Genomic DNA, 25,733 nt, shown 5'->3' with positions numbered 1-25,733 from the left:
CTGAGTCTGGCTTTGAACTCATGATCCTCAGCCTCCTAAAATGCGCCACCACACCAGTAAGAGTACAGCTTTTTCACATAGTTACAACCCTAAAAGTTAAGTATCTTTAGTTCAGTATGTCCCAACCACGCCGTATGAGTACAGCTTTTTCACATAGTTACAACCCTAAAAGTTAAGTAGTTCTTTAGTTCGGTATGTCCCAATCTTGCATCCTGACTCCAACCCCAGGGATATTTGGCGATTTTTCAGAAACATTTTTGGTTTTTATAACTTGGGGGGACATGAGGATCTGTCACTAGTCTATGGGGAGAAGCCACTGATGTTGTTGAATGTCCTACAATGCATATGATACCTTCCACACACACATACACAAAAAAAATTATCTGACACAAAATGTCAGTAGTGCCAAGGTTGAGAGAAATCCTGCTGGTCTTTCGGTTAAGAAATCAGACTCAGAGGTATTAACTTACTTGCCCAGATTTACATAGTTGGTAAGGAAATAGGGATCTAAAATCATCTCTGTAATGACACCAAAGCCAGGGGCACATTCAATTATACATCAAAATACTTGGGACTGCTTTTGATGAGATTTGTATTACTTCTTATCATTGTCCCTTTTCCTCCTTTATTTTTTTTTTCCTTTTTTTTCCTTTTCTTCCTTTAGTGTTGGTAAATTTTATGAGGCAGCATCAGGGGACCTCATTGAGGAAAAAGATCCAGAAGCAACTTTCTCAGGTCAGATTTAAGAAATGTTTTCTCTTTCGTTCCCTAGAATCCAAGCTCCCCAGTAGCAACACAACACTGTGGTGTGCTTATGTGACCATGTCCCCTTTAGATTATAAGCTTTTGAAAGTCTGCCTCTTTGCTTTTGTACTCCTAATGAGAAGCAAAATAACTTTAGCACACAGTACATGTTTCATAAATACATGTTAAACAATGAAACTGGCTAAATTATGTAATGTAATCAAGGACACACATCTACTAAAAGCAGAAACAGGATTCAAATTGTCTCTGGGGTGCCAAAGCCTATAACTGCTGTCTCAATGAACCTAAAAATTAGATGTTTACCTTCTCTTTATCTTCCCTGTGGAAATTCTTTAATTGTAAATAGTAGAGTGTCAAAACTATTTGATGTTCTTGAAGAAGCCATATACATATATTTATGATCTGTAAAAGCCTGCAAGGTAGTTAGCATATAATTATAGTAGTAATCTCTCCCAAATACCAGAACTATAAAAGAGCCATAGTATTTTTTTATTTGGTAGTCTCCTTGAATCCAACACTCACTGCATAGAAACTGTTGTCATTTTGAGTTGTCAAGGCACTGTGTATACAAACTAAGGCACAGTCTCTTAGGAAAGTAAGAACTCACTTTAACTTTAGCTTTCATTTCTTCACTGTCCCCTTCTCCATCATTGCGGGGTTCCATGCCAGACTCCTCCTGGATGTCTTTGTTTAGTACAGAGTACTCTTCTAGTAGAGTGTCAAACAAAACTATTCGCTTGTTCTTGAAGAAGCCATAAAAATAAGCATTGCTGTGGGAAGAGCGTTTAGATCCTAAGGAAAAGACAGTTCAAAGCATGGAATATAATTAAAAAGTTTGGGGTCCATTGGAGAGACTCCTACAAAACTGAACTACTAAAAAGGACATATCATTTTCAAATTGTTTAACACCTGAAGAATTGTATCAATGAAAATCACCACCAGCAGTGGACTGTTTCCCTGCATTCCTGACACAAATATTTATATTCATCACAGTTTTATAAGTAAAATAATTCTAAATATCCAACAGTTGTGGAATGATTAATGATGGTAAAGCTATGAAATGGTATTTTTAAGCAGCCAGAAAAAAATTATACTTTCAAAGAATTTTAACAAGAAACACCTAACCAATGTATTATGAAGTATACAAAACTTCACATATATAAGATTCCAGTATTGTCAAGAAAAAAATATGTAAATGAAAAGCATAAACAATAAAAAGCATTTAAAAAAAGCTTTTATGAAGAAATGTACTAAAATACTGAAGGGTTTATCACTAGCTTCCAGAATTATGGATTTTTGTTTCCTCTTTTTTTACTTTTTTCTTTTCTAAATCTTTTAAAATAGAACACTTGCTTCCATAATTATTTTTACAAATACTACAAGAAAGGGATGGGGGTATAGCTCAGCTGGTAGAAGGCCTGCCTTGCATGCACAAAGCCCTGGGTTCAATTCCCAGCACCACAAAAACAACAACAGCAAAGACTACAAGAAAACATACCTAAATTCTTTTTTTTTCTTTTGGGTACCGGGAATTGAACTCAGGAGCACTCAACCACTGAGCCACATCCCCAGCCTTATTTTGTATTTTATTTAGAGACAGGATCTCACTGAGCTACTTAGCGTCTTACTTTTGCTGAGGCTGGCTTGGAACTTGCAATGCTCCTGCCTCAGCCTCCCAAACTGCTGAGATTATAGGCATGCACCACCATACCGGCCATACCTAAATTTTTAACAGTAACTAATAGCAACTAAACTATGGTCAATTTTTAGTTTCTTTTTTTTAAAAAAATCCTTCAGTTTTTTTTCTTAATATTTATTTTTTAATTTTCAGCGGACACAACATCTTTGTTTGTATGTGGTGCTGAGGATCGAACCCGGGCCGCACGCATGCCAGACGAGCGCGCTACCGCTTGAGCCATATCCCCAGCCCCTAGTTTCTTTTTTATGTATTCTTTAATTTGCAAATATTCTTCAATGTGCCATGAGTATAGTAGATAAGAGTTATAGACTTTAGGCTCAATCCTGGCTCTGTCATATAAATTTAGTAAACTTTCTTTAAGCTTTAGTCTCCTGTTTATGAAGTGAGATTAATATCTACTTCATGAAATAGTCGTCATCATCTTTTTTTTTTTTTTTTTTTTTTTGTGGTACTGGGGATTGAATTCAGGGCTACTTTAGCACTGAATTCCCAGTCCTGACCCTTTTAATTCTGCATTTTGAGGGAGGGTCTTGCTAAGTTCCTGAAGCTGGCCTCAAACTTGTGATTCTCCTGCCTCAAGTCTCCCAGTTACTGGGATTATATTTGTGTACCATCAAGCCTGGCTATTTTTATTTGTATTTTATTGAGGTCCTGGGGATGGAACCTGGGTTCTTGCACATGCTAGGTAAGCACTTTGCCACTGAGCTACATCACTAGCCACATCCCTTTTTCTAAATTTTATTTTGAGACAGGGTCTTGCCAAGTTGACCAAACTGGCCTCAAACTTGAGATCCTCCTGTCTCAACCTCCCAGATAAATAGAATTACAGGTGTGCACCATAGCACCTTACATGCCTTCCTTTAAAAGAAGATATGAGAGATCTCTTAAATAGAAAATGTGGATTTTGAAACTATTCAATATTTCTAATGTAAATTACTTGACAGTATGTTTAGAATATAATAAAGCTTTGATAAATGGTAGTATTTATTTATTTACTTATTGCATTTTATGTCACTTTTTGGTTTGGTAGCCTGAATGTTAAGAGTCAAACATAAGGGCTGGGGATGTGGCTCAAGCGGTAGCGCGCTCGCCTGGCATGCGTGCGGCCCGGGTTCGATCCTCAGCACCACATACCAACAAAGATGTTGTGTCCGCCGAGAACTAAAAAATAAATATTAAAAATTCTCTCTCTCTCTCTCTCTTTAAAAAAAAAAAAAAGAGTCAAACATATAGTCCAATTTTGTCAATAATATAGGAAATCAGGCCCTAAAAAACTGTGTTACTATTCTGAGGTCTCATACTTCTAATGCAACAATTTCCTAACTGCTCTCTCCGTTTCCACTCTTTCTCTTCCTACAATGTATTCTCCTTACAGCAGCCCAACATAGTTTGATTGCTTTTCCCATTGAACTTAAAATAAACTCTAAACTCTTTACCTTGACTACAAAGATTTATGTGGTCTGACTCTTGCCTAAGTCTCAGAGGTTACCTGATAATACTGTCCTATTTTGCTGTAGCCACACTGGACGTTTTCATGGTGCCTAAAAAAGGCAAGCTTGAGAAGGTCTTCCCATTGCTCAGTGTGAATGGTCCCTACCTTTAGGTCTCAGCTTAATAGGCACTTGCTCAGCAAGGTCTTCTCCAATCCAAAATATCTACAGTTATCCTTCATCACATGATACTAACTTAATTCTCTGCACGGCATTTGCTTCTTTTTTTGGTTACTGATGCTTGAACCCAGGGGTGTTAAATCCCAGCCCTTTTTATTTTGAGACAGGGTCTTGCTAAGTTGCTTAGTGTCTTGCTAAATTGCTGAGTCTGACCTCAAACTTGTGATTCTCCTGCTTCAGTCTACTGAATTGTGGGGATTACAGGAATGTGTCACCATGCATGGCTATCTGATTTTTTTTTTTTAAGAGTAGGATTCTCAGTTTTTCACTATAATATCCCTACCAGACTAATAAGTCTTTAATGTGACAATATTCATTCATTCAAAATATTTTGAGGAAGGTTACTATCGTTAACAACAATAGAAAACATGCAGTTGATAAGGAAACTATTATTTGGCAAAAGTTAAGTTGCCCAAAGTCACACAGGAAATTCACAATATAGCTAGAATTCAAAACTAAGCCTACTGATTCCATAGCCTGACTTCAAAAATGTAATTGCTGTCCTACTCAAACCTTGATTTTCAATGAAGTCCCAGCTTATATCATAACCCTTCAGAAAGCCTTCCATATTTCATCTAAAATAGAAATACCATTGATGTGATATCTATATATCTACATATCACATTTTATTGATTACCTTTACTGTTATATTATTACCTATTATTTTATATTACCTGCTCACAACTTAAGGGATCAGCAACTTAGGGATCACTTCAGTAAAAACTCCTTAGAAATTGTTCTACTATAGTGATTTTAATGTGTTACTGGTTGAATATTACCTAAAAATGTAGTGATTCTGGAGGCTAAAGAAGTACAAATTGGTTTATTCTACTACTATTTCCTCACAGAATCTTAAAACTGTTCTAATGTGTCCTTAGTGAACTGTAAGCCTCAGAAGCCACTAAATGTCTGAGACTTTTACACTTTTCTAGTTGTTATTAAATTCATTCTTTTCAGTTGCATCCATCTTTGTTCTCTCCTTCTGCAACTGCTTCTCAGTTTCTACGCCTTTACCTAACATAACTACTTCTCATTAGTGACATTTCTGTTTATAGCAAGCATCAGCAAACTATGGCTTACAGACCAAATCCAACCTGCAGTATTTTTACGAAGTTTTACTAGAATACAACCATGTTTTTGTGCTTATGCATTGTCTATGGCTGCTTTTACACTGTAATGACAGAGATGAATAGTTGCAACAGAGACCATGTAACCTACAAAACCTTAAATATTTACTATCTAGCTTTTTCCAGAAAATATTTGCCAAACTGTAGTGAAAACACAACTAAAACCCAGAGGGATGAGGCTCTAAGATCCCATAGCTGATAAGTTACAGAAGCAAAATTAGTTATATTCATTTAAATGGATTTTTTTTTTTTGTACCAGGGATTGAACTCAGGGGCACTCAACCACTGAGCCACATCCCAAGCCCTATTTTGTATTTTATTTAAAGAGACAAGATCTCACTGAGTTGCTTAGTGCCTCGCTGCTGCTGAGGTGGGCTTTGAACTTTCTTTCTTTTTTTTCTTAATTAGTTGTACAAAAAATTACAAAGCTCTTGACATATCATATTTCATACATTTGATTCAAGTGGGTTATGAACTCCCATTTTTACCCCGTATACAGATTGCAGAATCACATCGGTTACAATCCACGTTTTTACATACTGCCATACTAGTGTCTGTTGTGTTCTGTTGCCTTTCCTATCCTCTACTATCCCCCCTTCCCCTCCCCTCCCCTCCCCTTCCATCTTCTCTCTCTACCCCATCTACTATAATTCATTTCTCTCTCTTGTTTTTGTTTTTTTTCCCTTTCCCCTCACTTCCTCTTATATGTAATTTTGTATAACAATGAAGGTCTCCTTCCATTTCCATGCAATTTCCCTTCTCTCTCCCTTTCCCTCCCACCTCTCGATCTGTTTAATGGTAATCTTCTTCTCATGCTCTTCCTCCCTGCTCTGTTCTGAGTTGCCCTCCTTATATCAAAGAAGATATTTGACATTTGTTTTTTAGGGATTGGCTAGCTTCACTTAGCATAATCTGCTCTAATGTCATCCATTTCCCTGCAAATGCCATGATTTTGTCATTTTTTTAGTGCTGAGTAATTCTCCATTGTGTATAAAGGGCTTTGAACTTTCAATCTTCCTGCCTCAGCCTCCAAGCTACAGCCATATCGCAACCACGCCCAGCTCATTTAAAAGGATTTTAATTTATAGATTATGAAAATCATGATATCACACAAAACAGTTTTTCTTTCCATCTTTGTAGGCTTCCTTGAGACTTTAGTAGTCTTATACAAGCAAATGGCTTAACTCTCAAAGGCAGTCATCAGAAAAGCAGAGTATAACTAATCTGAGTTACCCAAAGGTACCATAGTTTTGGTAATCCACAGGTTAAACAGAGTCCTCCAGAATACTGGAGGAAACAAATGTTTTATTTTACAGCTTTACTATTGTTTACTATTGTTTTACAGTTTTACTATTGCTAAATGGAATTGACTATAAAAGAGTCCAACTCAATTACTTAAAGGAGCTAAGTAGATAAGACAATAAATCAGTCTAATATACAACATACCAGAAAGTAAAAAAGGCCTCAAAGATTAGAAACAATACTATAAAGCTCACCAAACACAGATGCAGTCAGGAGCAGGATTTGGCATCAAAACCCCAGTTTCTATCCCTGGACTATGTCATTAATTCTTAAAAATCTTAAATAATAAATTAAAACAAACAAATAATAAAAGCTGGTTCATTCTTTCATTAAAATTTAGGAATAGAGTACTCAAAACAAAACACTTGAATAAACCCTTACCCTCAGGTAGCCTTACCTTCAACAACATACACCTTAGTCAAAGGAAAGTCAATATTCTTTGCCATTACTTCAATTTCTTGTTTAAGCTTTCCCTCAGGCAGAGGTGTGAATTTGTCAAATAAGGGGGCAATATAATCAGCATAGATTGTGACAAGAACCTGAAAATAGGTCAGAATAACTCATGAATATGTTCTTAAAGAAAAACTATTCATTATTATATAGATTCAATTATATTGAAACAATTACATCCACCCCAAACTTAAGAATGGAAACACTCTGGTATTCCCAGATTCAAATAGTCCCAAACAGTAACAGCTTAATATCTGTTTCATTGGAATTAAATCAAAGTAGTAGTCTTATAATATAGTATATCTGTCAATTTTATTTAAGAAGATAATGCTACTTACCATGACTAACATCTGGGTGGTGATAAATAGACCTGTCAAAACTATTTTAGTGATTGCTGGAACACCATAAGCCAATCATAACAAGTAATTCTCCCTTTCAGAGTAATCAAGATACACCTGAAGTCTGTGCTAAACAAACAAACATCACAAGAGACTGTACATTGTTACCAGACCTGTTACTTGTTTGTTTTTTCTGCCAAAATCAATTACCCACAATTCATAATTGTCTACTAGGGTTAAAACAGTACCTGTTTAGGCACTTCCCGAGTATTTCCTCTGTTGTATTTCCTCTTAGTTCAGTTTGCCATACGTATCTATAAATCTGCTTTGCACCCATTTGCTGATACTGATCCCACCAGTGGGAAGTAAAGCAATGAACATTATGTAATTCAGATTAAAATAAACATCATCATCAGCGAAGCTGAAAAACTGACAGATGATATTTTCTGGGGGCTGTGAACAAGCAATTTGATTGTGTCGTATTTGTGCTATGAAGCAATTTAGCATATGGGAAAGAAAGAAAAGATGATGAGGGGGTAAGAACTGAGAACAAGGGAAGGAGAAAGAAGAGAGGAAAGGAGAGGAGGTGGCAATGGGGGATTAAAGAGAAGAGAAACAGGATAAAACGAAGAAGGGAAAGGGAACAGGGAAGAAGGAGCAAAGAAGGGAGAGGAGAAGCAAAGAAGGGAGAGGAGAAGAGGGGCAAAAAAAAAAAGTGAAGGCAGAAGAAAGCCATATTAAGTGTATGCTTTCTTTCTCCTGTCCCTCTTAAATCTCTCTTCAAAACAGTCTTGCTTATTTTAAGGCTCTGGGGTTCAGTCAAAAGTCATTAAATTATCACATTCAATGTTATCCATTCTGGTGGCAACTCACGAATGCACAACCCAGAATTGCCTGGAAACTGGATCATTAAAAGTGATCAATAACTAGCTTTTAGGATCTGTAAGAGTCAGCGTAAAAAGAAGAAAATGTATAGTCCATCAACTCTTCCATTTATATACCCAAAAGCAAAAATCAAGGAAAATTGTTTTTGCAAGCATTCTTCCACTAAGCTCCACTCCCAGCCCTTCTTATTTTGAGACAGGTTCTCATTAAGTTGCCCAGGCTGGCCTCAAACTTGTGATCCTCCTGCCTCAACCTCCCAAGTGGTTGGGATTACGGGGATGTACTACTGTGCCTGCCCAGAGGGAAATTTATAGGAGCACCTATATATATTTCATCTTCTTCTTAAGAACTGTTAACATGCTAGTGAATACTATATCATAGTGATATCATGAAGGAACTTTTGTAAAAGAAAATTAAGTATTTTACTCACCAGAGAAACAACTAATGTGAAGAGCCAGGCATATATAAAAAAATAGTCACCTCCAATTTTAATAATGTAAAGCAGAAGTGAAGACACAGGCAATAAAATACACTGAGTCACAATAAATTTCTTGATTGCATCTTTCATAAAAAATTCCAAAGTCTAAAAAAAGAAAATACCACCACTAGAAACTGAGAAACTTTTTGTTTTTTTAAATAGCCAGCAAGTGAATACAAAGGATACATTACTAGAACAATTTTTAAAATTAACATGCAGTGAGTCTGTATTATATGACTGACACTAGGCAACCTAAGATAATAAGTAAATCTTCTGCATTTTACAGCATAAGATAAATTCACTTAAATGTTACTAGTTGAAAAACACTAAACATTAGTGTTCAAAGAATTTATAACAAGACTTTTTTTCATAATTTTTTTTTGTAGTTATAGATGAACAGAATGACTTTATTTTATTTGTATATGGTGCTCGAACCTAATGCTTCACACATGCTAGGCAAGTGCTCGGCCACTGAGCTACAGCCCCAGCCCCATAACAAGACTTAAAACATTTTTTTTTTAGTTGTCAATGGACCTTTACTTTATTTATTTATATGAGGTGCTGAGAATTGAACCCAGTGCCTCACAAGCACTCTACCACTAGACAAACATTCTACCACTGAGCTAAAACTCCAGCCCCGATATACGAGACTTTATTTTAAATTATGATCTTTATCATACAATTAATTCATTCTCTAAAGTAGCAAATTATGTTAAAATTATTACCAGCACTAAACAAAAGCACAGAACATTTTCACGTTAAAAAAATCCTGTATTTTTTATTATACCTGATGGTTGAAACCATGTTTTTCTTCTATCACAAATGTATTATAAAGACTCCATGGCAAACCAGTCAATGCACTGAAAAGTGTAGCCAACAGCAGAAACACCAAGGATTGAGTGATCTAGGCACAGGAAAAAAATAATGGCAGTTTTTAATAATATAATATAATATAATTCGTCCTCCTCACCCCACCTGACTTGGTAGTGGGGACTGAATCCAGGGGCATTACCACTGAACTACATTCCCAGTCCTTTTTTACAATTATTATTTAGAGACAGGATCTCACCAAATTGCTAAGACTAGTTTTGAACTTGGATCCTCCTGCCTCAGCCTCCAGAGTAGCTGGGAATGCAGTTAATGTAATTCATTCTTCAAATAAACTACTAGGGAGCAAATCAACAAATATTTGCTGAGTACTCATTCTATTCCAAGCAATGTGCTTGATCCTAAGGTTAATACACAAACTGAAATATCACCCTTGTCCTCAGAAAAAGTTTAATTCAAGGGAAGGAGTAAAAGAACAAAACAATTACTCTTCTATTACACAGGCACTATACCAAAGTAATCTTAAATCATATAGATAAAGTGGTTAAAAAAATTCATAAAGAGACCACAACACATGCTGATGAATTCAAGAAAGGCTTACAAAGTTAATGAGGCTTGAGATGCCTTTCTGGAGAGAAAGAAATTATTGGGACAGGAAAGAAGAGAGAGGAGGAGGAATTTCAAGCAATTTGCAAAAGTATGGAGAGAGAAAGTAACACCCAGTGTGTGGAAGATGACAAGATGACAGGAAGGGAAACTTAAAATGGAGACTTAAAAAATCTGGACTAGGGTAAAAAGGGTAGGGTAAACCCAGTTTTTCACAAAAAAAAAAAAAAAAAAAAGACAAAATGCAAAAACTTACCCTCAATAATTACTTTTCTTTCTTTCTTTCTTTTTTTTTTTTTTTTTGTACCAGGGATTGAACCTAGGGGCACTTTACCACTGAGCTATATCCTCTTTATTTTTTATTTTGAGACTGTCACACGTAGGTGCCCAGGCTGGCCTTGAACTTATGATTCTCCTGCCTCAGCCTCCTGAGTTGCTGGGATTATAGGCACTTCTGGCTGGTTAAATTTATTGTACATCTAAAGATTTTCATAATCTGAACTCAAATGCTTCTTTCCATTACTCCTCTTTATGAACGGTTTACTCCTAAAATTCACAAAAGTTGATAAAGGAAGCGTGACAGAAAGATACCCTGGGGAAATGTGAAGAGTATACAACCAGCAGCTTTTCTCAGAAGATTTCTTTTCTTTTTTTTAATAGTTTTTTAGTTGTCAATAGCCCTTTATTTTATATGTGGTGCTGAGAATCAAGCTTGGGACCTCATACATGCAAGGCAAGTGCTCTACCACTGAGCCACAATCCTAGTCCTTCTCAGAAGATTTCTAAACCAACCCAGAAAGGAAAAAATATCCTAGGACAGGATACTCCCATGCAGTGGGGGGAAAAGGGTTTTAATCCATTGCTTCTCAAAGGCAACAAGATCTGGCTCTATTCCTGTCAGTGAACACCTCAAAGCCATGGGACATAGAACATTTAAAAGTCCTATAACATGAAGGGGAATGACTCAGACCAACCCATCTTTAGTAATGGCAAAATGCACCCCTTTTTTGAAGATAAACCAACTCATTTCACCTCAAATTCATGATACAGCAAAAGAGCTCCAAAGCATTCAAAGTCTATTATTTGCTGAGAAGGGTGAGGTCATATCTCACTGTCCACAAATAAGGACACTGATTATGAGACCCTTGTTGGTAGTTTGGAAAAGCAGAAATTTTTGCCAAAACACATACTGCCTATACCTAGCTGAGATCAACCTCCTTTTCTTCTTCTTCTTCTTTTTTTTTTTTTTCCAGAAATTCAAGTTTTTTGTTTTTTTTTTTTTTAGAGAGAGAGAGAATTTTTAATACTTATTTTTTAGTTATCGGCGGAAACACAACTTTCTTTTTAAAACTTTCTTTTTAAAAACTTAAGAGCAATTTGGTTGGGGGTGGGCGCATGCTTGTAATACCAACAGCTAGGTAGGCTGAGGCAGGAAAACTGCAAGTTTAAAGCCAGCCTCAGCAAAGGCAAGGCACTAAGCAACTCATTGAGACTCTGTCTTTAAATAAAATACAAAATAGGGCTGTGGATGTGGCTCAGTGGTTGAGTGCCTCTGAGTTCAATCCCCAGTACCCAAAAAAAATAAAATAAAGCAAACCATCACAAATAATTTATGAAACAAGGCAGAGAATGTGTAAGCAAATTTTCATACCACATGGCAAATCAAACTCCCAAACTTGTGCAGATAAAGAGATTACATAGGAAAGAGAGGTCTTAAAGAGTCTGATTGCCTCAGAAAAGGTATTCAGAAAAGGGACATAGAATGAGCTGAATTAAAACCCGGTATGCCTACACATACAGGAGATTCAGGATTTCAAATACACAATCAGGAAGGAAGTAACATCTGGCAATTTTCAAGTAGAAGTCAGGAAGTAGTGCTGTAGTATCTATTATAGATGGAGAGTCTCAGGCTTAACACTTTACCTTGAGTAAAGTGTTAAATAATAACTAGATTTCTTATAAAAGTGGATGGTCAACTCAAGCAGCTCAAACTTTCTGTCTTATCTGCTAAATGTTTAGGACCCAAACATGCTTAGTATAGGTTCAACAAATTCATGCTTCTTTTTCATTGCACAGAGTTGTTCCTAAGAAGCACAGAGTGCATTTTCCAGCTCCCTTGCATCTGGGTAGACTAAATGACAGGTTCAGCAATGAAATGTGATGGCAAAGGCCAGGCATGATTTGGGAGTGAGGGAAAATAAGAAGATGGTAATCTCTCCACTATCTCTAGGACACTGGATGAAAAGTGACTGGACCCTAGTTTACCCATGGAATAAAGTCATCTACAAACTAAAAATACACCTGGCTTTTACATGAATGAGAAAAAAACTATTGTGATAAGCCACTGAAATCTGGGGGTTTGTTACAGTCTCCAGTATCATCCTAATACAGGGGCAGACAAGGATTGTACAGCCAGAGAAGCAAGTCTAATGATGGTAGGAGCCAAAATGTTAACTTTAGTATAAGTTTGCAAGCATAAAAAAGGATTTTGACAAATATATGCTAATGAATCACATACCTCATATTCTGGTCCAAAGCCAGCATAACCACAGAATCGTCCAGAAAGTCTCCAGAGGTAAGGGATTCCTCCAAAGAGAAGAATAAGCTACAAAACAAAGCATACTTTGATTACATCTCAGCAGTACTCGAAACTATTATGTAACATAAGAGCATTTATAAAGAAAAAAGGATAAAATAATTACAGAAGAAAAAACACCTACTTCATTTAGAATAAAATATGCGTTTTTACAAACTGGGCTGGGATTGTGGCTCAGTGGCAGAGTGCTTGCCTCACATGTGTGAGGCACTGGGTTCAATCCTCAGCACCACATAAAAATAAACAAATAAATATTTAGGGAAAAAAAAAAAAGAATAGAAACCACTGGCTGGGGCTGGGGATGTGGCTCAAGTGGTAGCGTGCTCGTCTGGCATGCGTGCGGCCCAGGTTCGATCCTCAGCACCACATACCAACAAAGATGTTGTGTCTGCCGATAACTAAAAATATAAATATGGTTCATGCCATTGTGACTAACTTAAGTGTCAGTACTGATATAGAAGTAGAAAGTCAAGTCAATTTACCAAATCATGGGATAGAATGGGATATCTTTGCCTTCTTCGGGTCAGCAAAAGGTGAATCCTGAGGTAGGGGTCAGGGATTCATAAGAGCAGGCCCTTTTATCAGTACCTCCCTTGTCTTGGGAGATTTAGTGAACACAGACATTCACCAAATCACCAGAACATCAGGAACAAAGAAACAGCTCAGAAGTTGAAAAGAATGCATGCTTAAGAAACTTGACTTTTGGAGATAGGGGTTCAGATCAGTGGTAGAGGTCTTGTCTGGCACCCATGAGGGGGTTCAATCCCCAGCAACACATACACAGACACCAAAAAAAAAAAACCCAAAAATAAAACAATAACTCTACTTCTCACAACAGATGCTAAATCTCTGGACCTCATTTTGTCAAAAGGCATCAATTTATTTTTTCTCTGGACACACAATATTTCGGGGCTGGGGTTGTGGCTCAGTGGTAGAGTGCTCGCCTAGCATGCACGAGGCACTGGGTTCGATCTCAGCCCCACATAAATGTAAAATAAAGATAGATATTGTATCCACCTAAAACTAAAAAATAAATATTAAAAAAAAGCAGCACAATATTTCTATTAATTCAGACATGGTTTCTCGTGGTTTGAGGGTTATTTTGTTTTTTTGTGCTATGGATTAAATCCGTGGTCTTGTACATCCTAAGCATGGGCTCTACCATAACTGAGCTATAACCAAGGCGTGGTTTGAGAGATTTAGGCACTATCATATTTCATGGATATCTTTTCGATATGCTTTCCATTTTTATATATGTATTTACTTATTGTGGCACTGGGGATTGAAACCACTCTACCAGTGAACTATACCCAAAACCTTTTATTTTTTATTTTGAGACAAGGTCCCACTAAATTGCCCTGGTTGGCCTTGAACTTGTAATTAAATTGCTGGGATTACAGGTATATGCCTTCATTCCCAGTTTGTATGTATGAATAATACAGTGACTTATGTATTTTTAAGACTACATAAAATGATATCATACTATACTTTTCTTTTTTTATTTTATTATTATTATTTTTTTAATATTTATTTTTTAGTTTTCGGCGGACACAACATCTTTGTTTGTATGTGGTGCTGAGGATCAAACCCGGGCCGCACACATGCCAGGCGAGTGCGCTACCGCTTGAGCCACATCCCCAGCCCCATACTATACTTTTCATCCCACAATTTGCTTTCTGTACTTTTCCATCTGCAGCATCTTTGTGTTCCTATTTTCTACAACCTTACCTATACTTTATATTATCTACTGTTTCGATTTTTACCAGTATGTTGGACTGGTTTAATATCACAGGTCTCAAGTCTGACTTTTAGTCATAAGTAGCAACAACAGCAGTATGTATTAGAAATGCAATTTCTTGGGCCCTAACCAGACTTTCGGAATCAGATACTGGAAGTGGGGCCCAGCTACAGGTGAATCTGATGGAAACGAACATTTAAAAATAATTTAAATAAACTGCTGTTTTATAAGCTTCCCTACCTCTATATCCAGGCATCTTCACCTTACAATTATCTCAACCATGGCAGTTAAGTAAACACTGTTCCCAAAAGACATGATTTGGCACTACTATTTGGCATATGCTCCAGTTATTAAGGGAATTGACCTGGGTTATCGTTTCTTTTTCCTATTCCCAACACTAATAAATAATGTAGATGCTTTTGGTGAAAGGCTAAAACACCTATTATTAAAAGTCCAGCTTTTAAATAAATATGAACTTTGAATGATTTATGAATGTAACTGGAAACTGCTGTTCCAAACTTTGTTTAATTTACTTTGGGGACCAGGAAATCAAGCATGGTGAACTATAACATTTCCCTATGTTAATAATCTCACTGAGCACACTCCTGGGAATGTCTTAGGACAAGAATTAATGCTCCTGGGGCTGGGGATGTGGCTCAAGCGGTAGCGCTCGCCTGGCATGCGTGCGGCCCGGGTTCGATCCTCAACACCACATACAAACAAAGGTGTTGTGTCCGCCGAAAACTAAAAAATAAATATTAAAAAAATTCTCTCTCTCTTAAAAAAAAAAATTAATGCTCCTAACAAAAGCAATCCCAGTGCTTTTATACATACTACATTGGTATAGTCTTGAAAAGCAGGCGTGGCGGGAGTATAATAATCTATTTTATAGACAAGGCAACTGAAACTCTGGGTAAAATCATATATCTCTTCCTTCCTTCCTTCCATTTTATTTTGAGACAGGGTCTGGCTAAATTGCCCAGGCTGGGTTCCAACTTATAATCTTCCTCCTCTGCCTCCCAAGTCACCACTTCTCATTTTAAAGATGAGACAAATGAGGCTACAAAAGGCAAAACTGCTCACACAGAAACACACAGAAATTAGAGAAGCAACAATTTGAGCTTTTTCTACTCTTCTCTATTCCTCAGCCATTCCTTTTTTTTTTTTTTTTTTAGTTATTGATGGACATTTATTTGAGTGTGTGTGTGTGTGTGTGTGTGTGTATAGGGGTGGGAATCTATCTCAGGGCTTCACATTTGCTAGGCAAGTGCTCTACCACTAAGCCACAACCCCAGCCCCACCCCCGCCATTCCATTTCTTGATGAGATCTCACTATGTTTCTCAGACTGGTCTCTCTGGGTTCAAGTGATCCTTTTGCCTCAGTATAGCTGGGACTGAAGGCCTACAACACAGCACCCAGCCATTCCATTTCTTGAACAGGGTTTTTATTGACATCTGTGTGACTGGGGGGGGGGGGAGTCTGTTTTAGAGAGGCTAGACATTCATAATGCCACTGCTTAATTTCCTCAGGTAGAAAGTATTAAGATAAATGGTCTAAGTTAATCTCACCCTTTGTGACAAAAACACTTTTTATCAATGTAAAACAGGAATCAATTAACTTGTTTTAAAGAGAACAGTTTCAAAGTAACACCAAATTTGCTTCCTATCCAATGGTAAATGTAGCTACTAATTCCCCAGAGATAAATTTGGCACATTCAGGTTATCATCTTTAGAGTTTCAAGAATTGTTTCTTCCATATAATTATAAAGACTTAGATCAGCAGAGTTTAAAACCCAGTTGTCTCACTTAATTTAAGCCATTTAATTTCTCTGAGCCTTCACTTCCTTATGAAGGCAATAATAATGCCTATCCATTCTATTTCATTGTTGTAAACATCAAACAAAACAATGAGCATAAAAACTGTATGAAGTGCAAATCATGATTACTGTGCCCAGCTTTAGCCCATCAGTACTGCTTCTAGTTAAGCCACAGCTTACTGCAAGCCTCTTACTTTATATACATATTCACCCAACTTCTATCATCTCCTAGAAAAAACTGAGTTAATCCCATGATCACCAACCATAATAACCAAGTGACTGCCCATCTTTGCTGGAATTACTTACTAGTGATAACCATGGAGATTGAAAATGCTTTCCATGCCAGTTTATCAATGGGGTAAGTTAAAGAACTTCAAAGAAGCAACTATCAGGGCTGGGTATATTGCTCAATAGTAGAAGCATGCTTAGCACACTCAAGGCCCTGGCCCAGCAGGGGAGAGGGGGTAGTTAAAAGAAAAAGAAAAATGAAGCAATCACCAGAGAGGAAGGAGGAAAGTGTCTAAATTCACTAGCTTTATTTCCATCTCTTTCTGAAGGCTGAATTCCTACTAAAGCCCTGAACAGAAAAAAAAAAATGTTCAGATAAGTTAATTAAAGTCAAATATAATCTGCAATAATGCTACCTCTCCTGGTTTAGTTGGAAGAAAACAAATTTTAATACTAATTTTCAATGTCTCAATACCTAAATTATCTTTGATTAATAAAAATATAATTAAAAAGTCAATATTGAAAAGACTGTGTGCCCAAAAAGCCAATGCAATTTTATTTTCCAAATCTTTTATTTATTTTTCTTTTTTAATAGATTCTTTTTTTAAAAAGAGAGAGAGAGAGAGAGAGAGAGAATTTTAATATTTGTTTTCTTAGTTTTCGGCGAACACAACATCTTGTTTGTATGTGGTGCTGAGGATCGAACCCAGGCCGCACGCGGCATGCCAGGCGAGCGCGCTACCGCTTGAGCCACATCCCCAGCCCAAATCTTTTATTTATTTTTCTAAAATGCCAAATTAGCTGGGTGTAGTGGCAGCCAGCCTCAGTTACTTAGCAAGACCATGTCTCAAAATAAAAATAAAGGGCTGGGGATCTGGCTCAAGCGGTAGCACGCTAGCCTGGCATGCATGCGGCCCGGGTTCGATCCTCAGCACCACTTACAAACAAAGATGTTTTGTCCGCCGAAAACTAAAAAATACATATTTAAATAAATAAATAAATAAACAAATAAATAAAAATAAAAAAGAATAGGGGCTGGGGATATAGCTCAGTGCTTGCCTTGCATGCACAAAGCCCTAGGTTCTAATCCCCAGCACCACACACACCCCCCCCCCCAAAAAAAAAAAAAAGAGAGAGAGAGAGAGAGAGAGAGAGATTCAGGTGTAGCTCAGTAATAGAGTGCCCTGGGTTAAATCCCTAGTATAAACAAACAAATAAATGAATAAAATACCAAGATTTTGCTGGTACAGTGGCACATGCCTATAATCCCAGCAGCTAGGGAGGCTGAGGATTGCAAGTTCAAAGCCAGACTCAGCAAAAGCAAGGCACTAAGCAGCTCAATGAGATCCTGTCTCTAAATAAAATACAAAATAGGGCTGGGAGATGTGGCTCAAAGGCTGAGTGTTCCTGGGAGTTCAATCCCCAGTATCCCACCCCCAAAAAAAAACAAACACCAAGATTTGATTTATCTCTTCCAGTATGTCATTTTCCATTTCCTTAAGGAAATGAAAGCAGTTCTAATAAACTGGATCTAATCACAATTTCATATTTGTCAAGGAAAATTTTATGACTAGCTAGACAATTTTGTCTTTTGTTTTTGCTGCTACACTGAGGACTGACCAAAAGGGAGTTCTACCACTGAGTTACATCTCAAACCTCTCCCTCCTTTTTTTCATTTTGAGACAGGATCTCACTAAATTACCTGGGCTGACTTGGAATTTGCAATCCTCCTGCCCCACACTCCTGAGTAGCTGGGATTATAGGTGTGTACCACTGCCCCTGACAATTCTCATCATTTTAACAAAGCTGTAATACAGTTTTGTTTCTTTAATTCATGTAACAATTATGGTAGCCAATCTCAATTATTTTCAAAGATATAGGAATCTTTCTCTTTGTAGAACTGGTAGACCTGAGAGAGTTCTGAAGGAACAATGGTGATGACAAACATAGTATTAGCCTACACTATGGAGCACTTAACAATGGATCAGACCCCAACTGTAAATGTTACATATATAAACTCAATTAATCCTCTCAACAATATTATGAGAAACTATTATTCCCATACCACTTTAATGAATGAGAAAACTGGGGTACCAAAATGGTTAGAATGTCTGAAGTCACAAAGCTAGTATGACAGAGCTGAGATTCAAACTAATCACAAAGCTCAAAGTTACTCAGAATCTCTACACCATGAACTTTCTTCTTGACAGTAGAAAGGAAAATTTCACTGTTTTTTGGATTGAACCCAGGGATACTTAACCATAGAGCCACATCCTCAGTCCCCCTTTTAAATATATTTTAGAGACAGGGTCTCACTGAGTTGCTTAGGACCTTGCTAAGTTGCTGAGACTGGTTTAAATTAACCATCCTTCAGTCTCAGCCTCCCAAGCTACTGGGATTATATGCATGTGCCACCATGCCCAGCTAAAATCTTACTCTTTTTATGTATGAAGCACAAATATATACACCCACAGTATAAAAACAGATCTGGAGGGCTGGGGATGTGGCTCAAGCGGTAGCACGCTTGCCTGGCATGCGTGCGGCCCGGGTTCGATCCTCAGCACCACATACCAACAAAGATGTTGTGTCCGCCGAGAACTAAAAAATAAATATTAAAAATTCTCTCTCTCTCTCTCTCTCCTCTCTCACTCTCTCTTAAAAAAAAAAAAGAAAATTATTTAAAAAAAAAAACAGATCTGGGATATTAAAATTTCATGAAGGGGGGCTGGGGATGTGGCTCAAGTGGCAGCGCGCTCGCCTGGCATGCATGCGGCCCGGGTTCGATCCTCAGCACCACATATAGACAAAGATGCTGTGTCCGCCAAATACTGAAAAATAAATATTAAAGTTCTCTCTCTCTCTCCCTCTTTCTCACTCTCTCTCACTCTTTCTTTAAAAAAAAAAAAATTCATGAAGGGGTCAAAAAAAAAAAAAGTGTAATAGAAGAGGGGGGTAATGAAGGGGAGATCATGAAAAAGGATGGCAAACACTGCTCTATAACACATAGCCTCTCTTTTTTTTTAGCATGCAGGTAAGACTGGTCCTGTGTTTTGCTAAAATTGCCTCATTTGTTATTTCAATGACTAAATATGAGTTTTGTGCTTATTATATATGTCAAGCACCAGGAATAAAATGATAAACAGATCTTAAAGTACCCCTTCTTTAAAAAGGATCTATCAATTAAACAAATATATTTAATACAAAGTGAAGTACTCTGATCAGTCTTGAGGGGCAAGGAGTTTTCAAATGATTTCTTAGAAGAGATGATGTCTCAGTCAGCTGGATTCTAAGGGAAGAACAAGGATTAACCAACCTCCACTGAGAAGGTGGTCATGAAACACGAGGAAAATGGCACCTTCGGCAGAGATACCAGCATGAAAAAACATGCCAAGTCCTAGGAAGCCAACCTCGGTATAGGATAGTCAATAAAGAAGGGGAAAGAAGATTCAAGGGGAAGGAACAAAAAGATGAGCCTCAAGGATCTGTGGCCAGGGCTAGGGTTACCTAGCATGTGTGAGGCACTGGGTTCAATTCTCATCACCACATATAAATAAGCAAAATAAAGGTTCAGTGACAACTAAAAAACTATCCAAAAAAAAAAAAAAAAAAAGACTCTATGGCCAGATTGAAAAGGACCTCATAAACCAAGCCAGGAAGTTTGTACTTTATCCTAATGAAAACAGCAAACCAATGAAAGTTTTTTTTTTTTTTTGGTGGTGCTGGGGATTGAACCCAGGCCCTTATGAATGCTAGGCAGGCACTCTACCAACTGAGCTATATCCCCAGCCCCCTGAAAGATTTTATATAGAATAACAAGATCAAAACTGCTTCAGAAAGATTCCTTTGGCAGGCTAGGGATATAGCTCAGTTGGTAGAGTGCTTGCCTTGCATGCACAAAGCCATGGGTTCAATCTCCAGCATAGCACAACAAAAAAAAGATTAACACACATAGTAAGGTCCTTTGTCACAACTGACCTGCAGGTGAAAATCATCGTATTTCAACTGACTATGCAGTTGTGTATCTGCCTTTTTTTTTTTCTTTCTTTTTTTTTTATTTGCAGTACTAGGGATCGAAACCAGAGCTAACCAATATCCCCAGCCCTTTTTCTTTTTTATTTTGGGACAGGGTTCTCTCTAAATTGCCCAGACTGGCCTCAAACTTGTCATTCTCTGGCGATGGCCTCAGCCTCACAAGTTACTAGTATTACAGGTGTGTGCCACCACGCCCGATATGTTTCGGATTCTTTTATTCCACACCCATTACTATCAATAACAAAATTATCCCACTCTTCAGTATTTATCCAGAAGAATTAATGTCAACATATTATAGATATACATGCAAACCCATGTATTTAGCAGTGCAATTCAAAATAGCCAAGTTGGAACCATTGTAAGTGTCCATAAAGAAAATATGACATATATACACAATGGAGTTTTTTTTTTTAACATTTTTTTATTTGCAGTTGGACACAATGCCTCTATTTTTAATTTATTTACTTTTATGTGGTGCTGAGGATCGAACCCAGGGCCTTGCATGTGCTAGGCGAGCACTCTACCAATGAGCCACAACCCCAGCCCCTGGAGTTTATTTATTTTTTAGTTGTAGGTGAACATAGCACCTTTATTTTATTTTTATGTGGTGCTGAGAATTGAACCCAGAACCTCATGCATGCTAGGGGAGTGCTCTACCACTAAGCCACCACCCCAGCCCCACAATGGAGTTTTATTCAGTTATAAAGAACAAAATTATGTCATTTGCAAGAAAATGCCTGGAATCTAAGGACATCATGTTAAGTGACATAAGCCAGACTCAGAAAGTCAAAAGTCATATGTTTTCTCTCATATATGGGAGTTACAAAAAAAGAGGAAAAAAAAAGGAGAATCTCAGAAAAAAGAGAGGCTAGTACAGTAAAGAAGGGGGCCAAGGAGCAAGAGGAGAGGAGAAAACAGAAGGTACTAGGCAAAAAAAATTTACCAAATTATGTTATGTGTGTGTGAGAATGTTGTAATGAATCACGTTATTTGTATAATTATAATAAAACACTCGAATTGTGCATTTTAAAGGGTGAATTTATGAAATGTGAATTAGATCTCGATAGCTACTGAAATCATAAATATCAGATCATGCTTATGACATAAAAGTGTCCCAAGTGGGTAAAAAATAGCAACAATAAAGGTTAGGAAAGCACTATGGGACTGGTAGGAATAGTACCCTCTTTTGTGTCATAAAAATACAAAAATGAGAACATTGCAAAGTATTAAATAATTTGAGAGACCATCTCTCCAAGACGTAAATTACTCACAGTGCCTTCAACTTCTGAATAGAGTCCTGACCAGAAGCTGAAAGTACTTTTATCCAGTTGATACAGTCGAGATTTCTCAAATGTTTCAGCATCCATGATCTGTCCTAACTCTGGGGGTACACGAGTTGTTGTTTTATATATTCTTCTCTGAAATATTTTAAAGAAAACACTTTAACAAAACAGTCAATTATTTATTACAATAGTAATTTATGATCTTACATTGAATAGTTTATAGCATTAACTTGTCACTTAATCTGCACATCTGCAGAGTGTTTCATATATACGAAAATACTACATTTGGTCACGTACACTGATTACTGAAACAACTGATGCAGAAAAGTTAAAGGCAGAACAAGAGAATATGAGGCTAGCTGACTACGTAGAATAAAAATCAGGATTATCCTCACACTTCACTTTACATATGCAAACCAAAGTTTTAACATCACAAGGGTGCCACTCTTTCTGGGTATGACTATGTCCTATAATACAGAAAAAAAAAAAATACAACTGTGAAAAAGAGAAGCAAACATATTAACCACAAGCAATAATAGATATTGTTGCTAGTCATTAAATTTGGTCCAAATTAAGAGAGATTTAAGGAATCAAAGAAATTATCAGGTCTCTAAGATCAATTTTCTCATTATGCCAAATTTTAAAAGGTAATTTTGGCTCATGAGACATACCACAGGAAGCAGGTACCAAAAAATAGGACAGAAACATCTTCTACAATGGTTTTGCAACAAATGCTTTCTCTATATATTGTATGTCAATAAAAGTTGAGGGCATTAAATAATGCATAATTCAGTAGAGGCACTACTGAAAAGTAGTTACTCTTAGTACTACTTAGTAATAAGTAGTTATTACTACTTAGTAGTTAGTTACTACTTAGTAATAAGTAGTTATTAAGGCTTATTATTAAAGTAAGACAGATAGATGGTCAATAGCTTATTGAGAAAAAAAATTAAAACTGTTTATAGATTCATGTAGAATGTAAATTGAGAAAAAAAAATTTGAAAAGAGAAAGGACTGAAATGCTCAAGAGAGAACATTTAGAAAGGTTTTTACAACCATCATCAGTGACAACACAGAAGATTCTAAATAAAGCAATCAACAGTGAAAGACTGCAATAAAATGTCAATTAAACTCATTTAAACATTTAAACTTGGGGCTGGGGATGTGGCTCAAGCGGTAGCGTGCTCGCCTGGCATGCGTGCGGCCCGGGTTCGATCCTCAGCACCACATACAAACAAAGATGTTGTGTCCATCGAGAACTAAAAAATAAATATTAAAAAAAAAATTCTCTCTCTCTCCCTCCCTCCCTCTCTCACTCTCTCTTTATAAAAAAAAAAAAAAAAAAAAAAAAAAAAAAAAAACATTTAAACTCATTTAAAAGTTCTGATCTAGTCATGGACAGTGGTACATGCCCGTAATCCCAGGAACTCAAGAAGCTAAGGCAGGAGGATCACAAATTCAAGGCCAGTCTAGGCAATGTAGCAAGACCCTCTCTCAAATAAAAAATAAAAAGGACTGGGGATGTAACTCAATGGTAAAGCATCCCTGGGATCAATCCCCAGTACTAAAAGTTCAGATCTCAGTCAGGTGAGGTGATCCATGCCTGTAATCCCAGCTACTCTGGAGGCTGAGGCAGGAAGATCCAAAGTTCCAAGCCAGCCTCAGCAATTTAGCAAGACCCTGTCTCAATTTTTTTTTTTTTTTAAGTGCTGGGACATAACTCAATCTTAAGAGTTATAGGGTTCAATCCCCAGTACTGGGGGAAAAAAGTTCAGATCTCTAATTTTTCAAGCTATTTATTAGGATTATCTTTAGAGAGCTATTAAGTAATTTTTGCCTTCTACTCCCCCCATCCCCGCCCACCAGTGCTGGAGATTGAACCCACGGACTGAGGCATGCTAGTCAAGTGCTCAACCGGTGAGCTACATCTTCAAACCCCATCCCCACCTCACATTTTTTATTTGTTACAGAGAAATGAACCCAGGGACGCTTTGCCCCTGAGCTTCATCCCCAGCTCTTTTTATTTTTTAAAGACGGTCCAGTTGCTGGGATTACCGCCCCCCCCCACCCTCTAAGATTTTGAGACAGATTCATAATTCATAACAAATAATTGCCCATAGTGGCCTCCAAGTTTTGCTCTTCCTGCCTCCACCTCCAGAGTAGCTGGGGCCAAAGGTGTGTGCCGCTAGGATACTATTTAAAAATTTTTTAACGAAAATAATGTAAATATAATACTTTTTTTGGCAAAAACATATGTACTTTAAGGAGATTAAAAAGAAAAAAGGGGGATGGGGTTGCGACTCAGAGGTAGAGCGCTCGCCTAGCATGAACGATGCCTTGGGTTCGATCCTCAACACCACAATAAAGATATTGTGTCCAGGGGCTGGGGATGTGGCTCAAGCGGTAGCGCGCTCGCCTGGCAGGCGTGCGGCCTGGGTTCGATCCTCAGCACCACATACCAACAAAGATGTTGTGTCCGCCGAGAACTAAAAAATAAATATTAAAAATTCTCTCTCTCTCTCTCTCTCTCCCTCTCCCCTCTCTCTTTAAAAAATAAATAAATAAATAAAGGTGTTGTGTCCATCTACAACTAAAAAAATATTTAAAAAAAAAAAGATAGTGTCCATCTACAACTAAAAAATAAAATATTTATTAAAAAAAAAAGAAAAAGAAAAAAGGATGGGCAGGGGGTTGTGGCTTTGTGGTAGAGCGCTCAACTGGCAAGCGTGAGGCACTGGGTTCCATCCTCAGCATCATGTAAAAATAAATGTATTGTGTCCACCTACAACTAAAGAAAAAATATGAAAAATTTATCAAAAAGAAAAAAGAGAGTGTCAGTCCTTGGAAGAATTGCAACATCTTTATTTTCAGAAAATGGTTTCCTAATCCTGTGGTTGAGTAGGATAACACGAATATCATGGGGAAGTTGTGATTCGAATATGTCAGCAGCTTTCTTTTGAAGGCTTACATCAAAGATAAAGGAGTCTGGGTCTGGACCCAAAGAACCAAAGAGGCTGTAGGGCAGGCATAAGCTCAAACTTGAGGGGGCTACCTTTTCCTTTCTTAAGGCCCTAGGGTCTCACGAAAAACTTCCCTGAGGTACCAAGAACCCCTAAAAGCCAAGTCCGCCATAGGGCCAAGTTAGAAGGCCCAGCAAGGGTTACGGGGTTGAAACTGGTGCTGGGTCCATTCCGAGCCTGGCCTAGGGCTGGCGGGTGTTGAGTTCAGGTGGGCCCTGTCTAGGCTCACCTGCCGCTGTGCTAGGAAGGTCTCCCAAAGATACACTGTCCAGGAAAAGAGCAACACCGCCCCGAAGATACGCTTCTCCGCGGGCATCTCCCACATGGCGTCCAGCGACGCCGACATCCCCATGGCCACCCGGTTCCACAGGATCCTTCAGCGTGCACCGGTGCCACACTGACACCCGTCCTCTCAAAGAGTCCCCGCGGTGCCACAGCGATATAGGTCCCTTCCGAGTGCCTCTACACAGACACCCGCCCCCATACCAGCCCCTCCGCGCAGCCGGCAGTGTCGCAAAAGCACTCCTCTTCTTGCCTCCACCCGCTGGGGACTTCTAGTTTCTCATAGGAAAGGACCAGCCCCACCTTCCTCACTTCCGGCCCAAACGGGGAGGGAGCCCAGACGCTGAGTTCCGGCCCTGACTGAGCTTGCGTTGCACCTACATCCATCCCCCGCCCCTCGACATTGGGTTCCTGCCCAGGGTTCTGGCTTTCTTCCTGGGCTTTATACCGCGGCCGGGGGCGGGGCTTTCTAACCTCTCAAGTGGCAATTCCTTTAGGTTTTGGGGCCTTGGTTGCCCAGAATGGGCTGCGGCATATTCTGTGTTTTCCTGGGCTGGGACGAGCTGACAGAAATTCTGGGCTTAGGGGC

At 38.0% G+C, this 25,733-nt stretch overlaps 1 protein-coding gene across 2 annotated transcripts in view; it reads right to left on the bottom strand.

The window, feature by feature from the left end:
* Zmpste24 (zinc metallopeptidase STE24) overlaps positions 1-25,405 on the bottom strand; it is a 41,372-nt gene extending 15,967 nt beyond the window's left edge. For both annotated transcript variants that reach the window (XM_077791017.1, XM_026412910.2), the window contains exons 1-7: positions 25,092-25,405; positions 21,831-21,977; positions 12,667-12,753; positions 9,502-9,618; positions 8,667-8,819; positions 6,961-7,102; positions 1,373-1,557 (exon numbers count right to left, since the gene is read on the bottom strand). In XM_077791017.1, the coding sequence (XP_077647143.1) occupies positions 1,373-1,557; positions 6,961-7,102; positions 8,667-8,819; positions 9,502-9,618; positions 12,667-12,753; positions 21,831-21,977; positions 25,092-25,214 (954 nt within the window). In that variant the 5' untranslated portion in view covers positions 25,215-25,405. The remainder of the gene's footprint in view (positions 1-1,372; positions 1,558-6,960; positions 7,103-8,666; positions 8,820-9,501; positions 9,619-12,666; positions 12,754-21,830; positions 21,978-25,091) is intronic.
* Between the last annotated feature and the right edge of the window lie 328 nt (positions 25,406-25,733).

The sequence above is a fragment of the Urocitellus parryii genome, chromosome 11 (assembly GCF_045843805.1).
Source record: "Urocitellus parryii isolate mUroPar1 chromosome 11, mUroPar1.hap1, whole genome shotgun sequence".
NCBI lineage: Eukaryota > Metazoa > Chordata > Mammalia > Rodentia > Sciuridae > Urocitellus > Urocitellus parryii.
Note: the sequence above shows the minus strand (reverse complement) of the source record. Positions and strands in the feature narration are given on the sequence as shown.